The sequence below is a fragment of the Netta rufina genome, assembly GCF_964035555.1.
Source record: "Netta rufina genome assembly, chromosome: 1".
Classification (NCBI taxonomy): Eukaryota; Metazoa; Chordata; class Aves; order Anseriformes; family Anatidae; genus Netta; species Netta rufina.
In genome coordinates this window covers 39,704,338-39,715,024 of record NC_140123.1, presented here as the reverse complement: position 1 = coordinate 39,715,024, position 10,687 = coordinate 39,704,338, and the positions used below count along the sequence as shown (strand labels likewise).

General features: G+C 41.0%; 1 protein-coding gene across 2 annotated transcripts in view; it reads left to right on the top strand.

The window, feature by feature from the left end:
* Window positions 1-4,027: 4,027 nt before the first annotated feature.
* The window catches only part of PCDH9 (protocadherin 9), a gene marked incomplete at both ends in the record, with an annotated part of 740,599 nt that continues 733,939 nt past the window's right edge, over window positions 4,028-10,687 (top strand). For both annotated transcript variants that reach the window (XM_084301724.1, XM_084301723.1), the window contains one exon: window positions 4,028-7,063. In XM_084301724.1, coding sequence (XP_084157850.1) covers window positions 4,028-7,063 — 3,036 coding nt within the window. The remainder of the gene's footprint in view (window positions 7,064-10,687) is intronic.

Genomic DNA, 10,687 nt, shown 5'->3' with positions numbered 1-10,687 from the left:
ATTAGAATAAGAATGTTTTATGTCTGTGATGTTACTAGAATGAGGCTATAAAACGTCTGTGATGCCATACTGCTGTGATATGACTAGTGTCAGAAAAAATGTGTGCATTATTAACACATACATAAACATGCCATATTTCAGAAGCAGACTGCATTACACAGAATGCTCGTAGTTCTAATTATCTTCTTTATTAATGGCTGTTCTGCTTTGTATTTTGGAAGACGAAAGGATTGCATACTTAATTCATTCACAGAATTCTTCTTCTAAGCAGTTTGGCAGTAAGGTTGCTCCTTTGTGTCACTTGCTTGACTTTCAATGCTGGGGCTCTAGCCATCCTTCCTGTATTACATAATGAACATTTTTCTTAAACTATTATTAGATTCAGTTCCGTTCGCTACCATTACTTGATGTCATCAAAACCAGAATCAATTTTTTCTCTAGGGCTGTAATAGGAGTCTTTCAGACACAAATACAAAGCACTGCAAAACTAAGAATGTTTATTCTTTACACATCGTGTGATTACAGGATTGCAATGTTCACATACACAGCGTGTTAACAGTCTGTATCTGTATCATTTCCAAAGGGATGTGCCACAGTAGTATCAGCATGTACCACACAATGCCAAGCCATTCAAATTACTGACCTCTAACAGATACAAGGAACTTCCACTATTACTTAACACTGTGTCATATGTGTTCCATATGTATATATGGGAATCTGAAGGTAGGAGGCTGCATTTGAAAATGTAAAATCTTCAAGGTAGAAACTCAGATCTCTAGCTGGCCTGTGCTATCTATTGAAAATGTGTACATTTTCTAGTTGCAATATCGCATATACAAGAAGTCAAATACCAATGTTATCTTTGTTTTTTTTGTATGCACATCTATTTGAAAGGCTTAACCAGAAACAGCAGCAAGCATGGCCATGTATCTGGGCATACTAAATTGGAGAGGTACTGTGCGATACTGCTTGCAAGTTCAAGCTGAGAAAAGCTAGCAATAAAAGCAGTCAAATGAAGGTTCATTCATGCTTTAGAAAACGTTGAAAAATGCACTATATATAATGCACTATATATAATGCAGTATAATCATCTTCTTGTCACACTTTTGAGGTCACTCATATCATAATACATCGGCGTTTTATTACATTGTCTTCCAGGCATGCGATGCTTCTTTGTGGCTAGCTGGATAATTTACCTGTGTCATTTACAGGGAAGGAGAAATGCTCACTTTTATTATTTATCAAACCACAGTGAAGTGTTTTCCAGTTCAGTGTTTAAGCAGCCCAAAAAAAAAAAAACAACAAAAAAAAAACAGCAAAACATCTCTCCCTTCAGCGAGTATCTCGGCTGACCCTTCGGGAAGGGGAAGGAGAAAGGTGTGCAGGCGTAAATGGGAGCCGAGACAGGGCTGGAGTCTGAGCAGCAGCGTGAATTATAGATGAAAAGGCATGTATTAAATATAAAGCCGAAGCACGCTGAGGAGGGCCGGGGCAGGGTGCTTGCTGCGGGCTGCAGGCCGCGGAGGATGCGCGGGGCCAGCAGCGACCCGCGCCGCGCCGCAAGCGCTCCCCCCGGGCACAGCGGACCGGGCGCAACCCCCCCTAAACAAAAATAATAATAATAATAATAAAATAATTATTTTTTCCACCCTCTCCCCACGATGGAGCCTCGCTGATGGGGCACCCCACGCCCGCCTCGGCGCCCCCGACCCCCCGATGCGCTCCCGCCCCCTTCCCCCCCGAGCGGGGGGGGCGCTCCTCTTTTCTTCGCCCCGCTCCTTCCTCGCCCCGCTTCACCCCGCTTTTTCGCTTCGCCCCGCGGCTCAGCTCGGCTGGGCTCGGCCCTCCCGAGCCCTCCGCGGGGTGCGGAGGCGCTGTGCTGCCCTGCTGCCCCCGCCGGCCACCCCCGCGGAGCGACGCGGCCGGCGGCCAATGCCAGGGCCGCGCTCCGGCAGCCACCTCCCCCGCCGCTGTGGGCCAATGCAGTGCGGCGGGAGGGGGGGCTTAGCGCCGCTCACACCCTCCCTCTGGGCTTATTGAGAGTTATATCAAGAATTTCAGTTCAGAGAGAGAGAGAGAGAGAGAGAGCGAGAGAGAGGAAAGGAGAGAGTGTGCGTGAAAGGGAGAGACAGGGAGGGAGGAGGGAAAAGCGCTGTCGCTTCCTCCCATCGCTGAAGCAATAATCTGCTAGGATTTTTTTTTTTTTTTTTTTTTTTTGTGGGTAACTATCACCCCAGAGATACAGAGGGGGGAGAGAAGCACCGCCAGACCAACTCTGTCATTTCCAGTAAGAAGTTGCAGACTTAACGTAGCTGGCTCTGCTCTGGTGAGAGAGAGATGGAAATTGTGTGCAGTGCAGAGCGGAAAATACCCCCGATCTGAAGAAGTGAGTGTACCGGATTTCTGCTTGCTGTTTGTTTGTGCTGTTGCGTGTATGTTAAACACCCGAAGGATCGCCGCTTAATAGAAATGAAACGTGGAGAGGATGACTAACAACAGAACTGTGAATTTGTTCCCTGGAGTTGCTAATTTGCCACCCCGAAGCAACACATATCTCAAGGAGGAAGCGTTTGGCTGCTGCTGATTTCTCCAAAACTGGTGGTTTACCAGATGCATTGTGCTGTATCTGCTGGAACAGATCATTGCTTAGCTGCAGCAGATCGTCAAAGGTAGACAACCAACGTAAGTGCAAAGTTACCCATACACTGTGATGCATTTCATTAAAAGAAATAATAAAAGCCAACATGCAGTGTATTTACCTAGGAAAGAATCAGTATTTTGAATTCAGTTGGTGTTGGTGGCGAAGGCTCACCTACTCACAGTATCTGCATCCCTACCTGCATCACTCTGCTGGAAGTAATCACGGGCATCAGCTACCGTGCTGCTTAATGCAGATAAGATTAGTGCTTCGGGGCTGCCCACTTCCACCAAACTGTAGGTGCTGGGAGCCTTGCACCCTGATAATTTGCGTTTAGCAGAGCATGCAAACATAAGTCTTTCTGTCGCTTTTTTTTTTTTTTTTTTTTTTTAACCTGCATTATTAGTCTGCAGTATTTGTGTGTGGCAGCTGCTAATAACATCCTGAAGGGAGATCAGTGTCAATGGGGAAAGGCTGTACCTTTCTTTCTCCTCTCATACTCAGAAGAGATGTTTTCCCCCTCCATCTGTAAACATACTGGCTGCTCCTAAGTTGCATTTGGAATTTCCAGCCCCATGTTTTAGACAGTGTTTTGAAACAAACAAATAAAGTTTAAGGTTATTAAGCAGAAGGAGAAGTATCCAACATCTGGAGGGGAAACGTTGAGCTGAGAGTGTAAGAAACTGTAAGTCCTGATATTGTCTTGTCAGTCAATAGGGATGTGAAGTAGCCAGTGACGACTGCTGCAGCAGCAGCATGTCCGGGTGGTTATTTCCCAGTGCGATAGCAATAGTGGGGGGATGCAAGGCACAAGAAGCAAAGAGAAATCTGGTTAGCAAGAGCTAAAAAAAATGCGTATGGAAGCAAACAACAAATGACATTCGGCAGCTGCCATAGCAGTTACAATCCAGCAGAAGTACAGGATGATTTTTACTTGCACGAAATGACTGGGTGGAGGAGGGTAGAGGGAGAATGCACGTTACGGATTACACGGTGTGCCAAGAAATTATTCAGAAAGTACGTGTCGAAACTGTAGCTACCCTTAATCCTGCAAGTAGTTATTTCTGTTCTTGCTCTGTGCAAATGCAGCCAATGGGATATTGGTGCATTTGTCTGGAGGGATTGCTTTAAAAGGGAGCAATAGGAAAATGTAGTATTGCGAGTGTGTCTTTGCAAAAACAGGTAGTAGCTGGAAATTGTGGATTTGTCATGCCTTAAAAGCCAATAATGCTGTTCTGTATGGTTGTGTTGACAGTGCTGTCTCCAAGTAAGAAATGAGATGTAATGCATCCTGCAGTCCATGCATGCCTCCTCTTGCAAATCGCGCATCATTTCTCTGTGGAAACCTTTAAGTCCTAAGATCCAGGCAAAGAGAATAAAAACATTATCATGGACCTGAGGGATTTTTACCTGTTGGCTGCTTTGACTGCCTGTTTAAGGCTGGATTCTGCTGTAGCTCAAGAACTTATTTACACTATTAGAGAGGAGCTGCCTGAAAACGTTCCCATAGGAAACATACCAAAGGACCTGAACATTTCTCATATCAATGCTGCCACAGGGACCAGTGCCAGCCTTGTCTACAGACTCGTGTCTAAAGCAGGGGATGCCCCTCTGGTCAAAGTGTCCAGTACCACCGGGGAAATCTTTACAACATCTAACAGAATAGACAGAGAAAAACTTTGTGCTGGCGCTTCCTATGCAGAAGAAAATGAGTGCTTCTTTGAACTTGAAGTGGTGATTCTCCCCAATGATTTTTTCAGGTTGATCAAAATAAAAATAATTGTAAAGGATACTAATGACAATGCACCTATGTTTCCATCCCCTGTCATCAATATCTCCATACCAGAAAACACTCTGATCAACAGTCGCTTTCCAATCCCATCAGCAACAGATCCTGATACAGGTTTCAACGGTGTACAGCACTACGAGTTGTTGAATGGACAGAGTGTCTTTGGACTGGATATTGTAGAAACTCCAGAAGGAGAGAAATGGCCTCAACTGATTGTGCAGCAGAACTTGGATAGAGAGCAAAAGGACACCTATGTGATGAAAATCAAAGTGGAGGATGGAGGTACCCCACAGAAATCCAGCACAGCTATCCTGCAAGTCACAGTAAGTGATGTCAATGATAACAGGCCAGTTTTTAAAGAGAGTCAAGTAGAGGTCCATATACCAGAAAATGCCCCCGTAGGCACCTCCGTAATTCAGCTTCATGCTACAGATGCAGATATAGGAAGCAATGCAGAAATCAGATATATTTTTGGTGCCCAAGTTGCCCCTGCCACCAAAAGATTTTTTGCTTTAAACAATACCACAGGGCTGATCACAGTTCAGAGGTCCTTAGATCGGGAAGAGACTGCTATTCACAAAGTGACCGTGCTGGCTAGCGATGGTAGCTCTACACCAGCTCGGGCAACCGTTACCATCAATGTCACTGATGTAAATGATAACCCTCCTAACATAGACCTCAGGTACATTATAAGTCCCATCAATGGCACAGTGTACTTATCTGAGAAAGATCCTGTCAATACAAAGATTGCCCTAATTACAGTTTCAGATAAGGACACTGATGTGAATGGCAAAGTGATCTGTTTCATTGAGAGAGAGGTCCCCTTCCACTTGAAGGCAGTTTATGACAACCAGTATTTGTTAGAGACCTCTTCCTTGTTGGACTATGAGGGCACCAAAGAATTCAGCTTTAAAATTGTTGCTTCTGATTCTGGCAAGCCTAGTTTGAACCAGACTGCCCTGGTAAGAGTTAAACTGGAGGATGAAAATGACAACCCTCCGATTTTCAGCCAGCCTGTAATTGAGCTGTCAGTTTCTGAAAACAACCGTCGTGGTCTATACTTAACAACTATTAGTGCCACAGATGAAGACAGTGGGAAAAATGCAGACATTGTTTATCAGCTTGGCCCTAATGCCTCCTTTTTTGATCTGGATCGAAAGACGGGAGTTTTAACAGCCTCCAGAGTTTTTGACAGAGAAGAACAGGAACGATTCATTTTCACTGTTACAGCCCGAGACAATGGCACCCCTCCTTTGCAGAGTCAAGCAGCTGTAATTGTTACTGTATTGGATGAAAATGACAACAGTCCCAAATTTACTCATAATCACTTTCAGTTTTTTGTATCAGAGAACCTACCAAAGTATAGCACTGTGGGAGTGATCACGGTGACTGATGCAGATGCTGGGGAAAATAAAGTGGTGACCCTTTCCATCCTGAATGACAATGAAAACTTTGTGCTGGATCCATTCTCTGGAGTTATAAAATCCAATGTTTCTTTTGATCGAGAACAGCAGAGCTCCTACACCTTTGATGTGAAGGCAGTTGATGGAGGACAACCTCCTCGCTCTTCTACAGCAAAAGTAACCATAAATGTAATGGATGTTAATGATAACAGTCCTGTTGTCATTTACCCGCCTTCTAATACTTCTTTCAAGTTAGTGCCACTCTCAGCAATTCCAGGATCAGTGGTAGCAGAAGTGTTTGCTGTAGATATTGACACCGGAATGAATGCCGAACTGAAGTACACAATAGTAAGTGGAAATAACAAGGGTTTGTTTCGGATCGATCCAGTGACAGGTAATATCACTCTGGAAGAAAAACCAACTCCTAGTGATGTGGGGCTGCATCGCTTAGTTGTCAACATAAGTGATTTGGGTTATCCCAAATCCTTGCATACTCTTGTGCTTGTATTTTTGTATGTGAATGATACTGCTGGAAATGCCTCTTATATTTATGACTTAATACGCAGGACTATGGAAACACCTTTGGACCGGAACATAGGGGACAGTAGCCAACCCTACCAAAATGAGGACTATCTCACGATCATGATTGCTATTGTGGCAGGTGCAATGGTTGTTATAGTGGTGATTTTTGTCACGGTTCTTGTTCGCTGCCGGCATGCATCCAGATTCAAAGCCGCACAGAGGAGCAAGCAAGGTGCTGAATGGATGTCTCCTAATCAGGAGAACAAGCAAAACAAGAAAAAGAAAAGAAAGAAAAGGAAATCTCCAAAGAGTTCTCTTTTGAACTTCGTGACCATTGAGGAATCCAAACCTGATGATGCAGTTCATGAACCTATCAACGGGACAATCAGCCTTCCAGCAGAGCTGGAGGAGCAAAGTATAGGAAGATTTGACTGGGGCACTGCACCACCAACAACCTTTAAGCCTAACAGTCCTGATCTTGCCAAGCATTACAAATCTGCCTCTCCACAGTCTGCTTTTCATCTCAAACCTGACACTCCAGTTTCAGTGAAAAAGCACCACGTGATTCAGGAACTCCCGTTGGACAACACCTTTGTTGGTGGTTGTGACACCCTTTCCAAACGCTCTTCCACTAGTTCAGATCACTTCAGTGCCTCAGAGTGCAGTTCCCAAGGAGGCTTCAAGACAAAGGGCCCTTTACACACCAGACAGGTAAACGAGCACTTTTACTGGTCTATAAGTACTGCATACAAGTGCCCGATCAACCAGTATTAAAAGTGCAAGTATATTTATTTTTGGTTTTGTTTCAGTCTAATTTAGCTTAATTATATTATGGGGGAAAAAAAAAAAGGAAAAAAGAAACAAAACAAAACAAACAAACAAAAAACCTCAACCCCTTTAATTTTACTTGGGGTTTGACCATGCATTTGCTAAATACCTCCAAAACTTTGGGTTTTGAAGAATACTGATTGTTAAAGAACTGCATGTGTCCCTGCATATGCACATACATATGCATAAAAAAAGATGAAAAAAAAAAAAAAGACTTTTTTTTTCTCCCCATTATTTGACTGTCCAAATGTAAAAGTTAATGAAGAAAAAAATCCTCTTTCCCTATATGCTAAATTTCAGACAGAAAGATGTGATTGTTTCAAGATTGAAGGGATATGTACATTTAATTTCAAATTTTGATCTGAGTTGTCTTGAGTTTCTTTTACAGTTCAAGCTTATCTGGAACTTTGTTAAGTTAGTGTTACTAAAAGGGTTAATTTTTTTTTCCATAACAAAGACAGCTGAATTTCTAAGCTACTTCGTCTGTGAAGCATGTGGTTTGTTGGTAGGATATATTTAAGCCATACAGAAGTCTTCCTCTGTTTTGAGTTCAAATTATTGTGTTGTAATAGATTAAAGTTGGTATCGTATAGACAGTTTGTTGCATATTTTAAAAAATGGCCAAAGCATACTTTCAAAAAGGAATGTGTTCTCTGAATACATTTGAATTATACAGAAAAAAAAAGTCAGCCCACTGTAAATATTTTCTCATCTTAGTAATGCATAAGTGATCTGTCATAACTCATTTTAAACTGTGAAATACGCCATATGAAGCAGGATTAGGAGGCTGAGAAACTCATATTTCAACCAAATCCATTTTTTTTAGGTCTAATAATTCCTTGCTAATAAAGATTTAAATGCAACGCTGTCTAATTTATTTTATTGGTGCTCATCTTTTGCCACTAAATTAGAATGTCAATGTAGCCTGTAGATGGCACTAAGGTACTATGTCGTTTAGGCTGGCCTGATGCCAGTCCTGCAGTAGGTAGGAAAAGGGGGGAGGGAAGGATCAAGCTGGTACTACAGCCAAAGAACCTTTTATTTAATGATAGTTGCACTGGAGTGGTCAGTAGTTAAGTTCGTGTGTTTGCAAAGCAGCTTTCCTAGTGCTCAGCTTTCACTGCACCAACTTTTTAGGTGTTAGAAATGACGTTCATACACCTGCTGGCATTGTACCCTACAAGTTATGGTGATTTCTTTGTGTTTATTAGGGATGTGGATCTTACAGAATCAAGTGAGACACATTTAGGCTTGTCATTGCAAAAAGATTTTGACAGTAGCCAAGTTTAGGCTAAAGTCATTCCCTTGCTGTTGCATTAGCTTTATCTAAGATGAATGTGATGTACCCAGAACTGTGTCTTGACTTTGGGTGTCTGTAAGGTGTCACACTAACAAGATACTAAGAATAAAACAAGCACTTCTGAGGCAGTTCTGCTAAAGTCACTACTCTTAGACAACTCATAGTGAGACACTGAAAACATCTTAGAAGATTGGTGCAAAAACTTAACCTTTCTAAAGGGCTTTAAATTGCAGTGAACTCACATAGTGTGCAGGCTGCTTTGCTATACAGCACCATAAACAAACTGACAGCATAAATTTAAAAAAATGTTTTAAAAATAAAATAAAGGAAAAAAAAAGCATAGAAGAGCTCTGCATAATCAGTGGTTACTTGGCTGAAGTTTCCAGATTTTTTTCCCCAGTTTTAGTTACAAAATATAACACAACCAACCCACGCATTCCTTTTCTGTTCAGAGATGTTGTTAATTTAGCTCGAATTAGCTTTCCAAACTCTATTAAGAAACTCAGACTTAATCCCCCACAGTATCTTGAGGCAGTTAAGATCCAAAATATGATTTACCTGACAGAATATGTAAGCTCTGCACTGTGAAACTGAGTATGAGGAAACAAAGAAGGAAACACAAACAAACAAACAAACAAAAACTACAGGCAATATTTTTAGTTACCTGTATTCATTACATTAAATATATTGGTTTCATTTAATAATCAGCCATTATATCTATATTTGTCTTATTTGTTTGTATGGATGTGATTCAAATTCCATTGAAGACTTATTAAAGTCTTCATATGCTGACCCTTCTGAGGTCAGCAAATATTGATGTCATACGATTTTTATCAGTCCCTGTAAAAGCTGTAATATTATGTATAGCTGCAAATATTACTGTTTCTTAGACAGACTATTATCTAAACTGAGTTTATGTATTTTTAGTTCATGGAGGAGGAGATGGTGGTTTTGTTTGTTTGTTTTGTTTTGTTTTTTCATGCATGTTACAGGAAGTAACCTTCTTGTGTCCTTTTAACACTTCTGGCTGGAGGAGTACAGCCAACAATGGTGGTAATCATTAGCAGTCTTGATATTATTCATTATTCTTTCTGTAATTCCTGGGATTAGGTTGCATTTTGGCTAGCATTCATTGGCACTGACGCTTTCATAAGTCTTTCATAGGTCTTTTTAGTTGGTTGGTTTTTTTAGGTGTGTTATAGAGTATGGCCTTTACACAAAGTATTCAGACTTAAAGATAAAAACCTCACTAAATTGTAGTTAATACTAATGTCACAATATCCAAAAACTTTTTTTAAAAAAATCCTTCATGAAGAGATACCTAGTTCTCTGCCACTGTACTGTTTTCTTAAGGTTTAAAATAATTCTTTTCTCGGTGTCTTATGTTACAAGTTGTAATAAGTTACCTATATTTTGATTTTATTTATGTGGTTTGGAAATGGTATGGGAATCATTAAGATGGGGAAAGATGACATACGGGATTAGTATATGTCTAAGAAATACTGGTATCCTAAGTTTTTATTTAAATTTTCTTTCAGTCCAAGCGAAATACACATGCAGTGTATCTTGCAGATGAATAAATTAAAACTCATAGAGAGCTGAGACCCAAGTCCACACTTGGACTTTTTTCAAGCAAAATCCCATTACTTTTAATGGGAGCTGGGCCCTAGAAGTCCATTAGAACTGGGACCTAAGTCAGAAAGCTTTTAGAATTCAGAAATAGATTGTTCAATACAAACTTCTTAGTATTTTTTGCTGGGCAATTTCTGTGCAATTGTCAATAAATTTAGAGGAAATTCTGTGGTTGTCTTCACATATCACTTTGAATTGCACAGGTTGATGTTTCAGAAATATCCAGTATAAAAACCAAAGCCTTCTTCAAGTGCCTATATTGCAGTAAACCTGGTGGATGCTCTGAAAAGAGCATTTTTGAATACTTGAACTTGGGATTGTTCTAAATGCTAATTCACATAATTAGGAGTGTGGAAAGGATGTTACACACCACCAGCTCGTATAGCTAAGCTTCCAAAATCAGTGTTATGACTCATAACGAATGCTTAAATCTATGCAGGCTTCTCAATCAGTGTTCTTTTCAGAATTTGATTGAACTTTAAAATGCACTTCAAATTAGTAAGTCACTACACCAAACAGCTACACGGAAATACAGAAGAAGACAACATGTATTCTTCGTTGTGAAAGACCTTTTA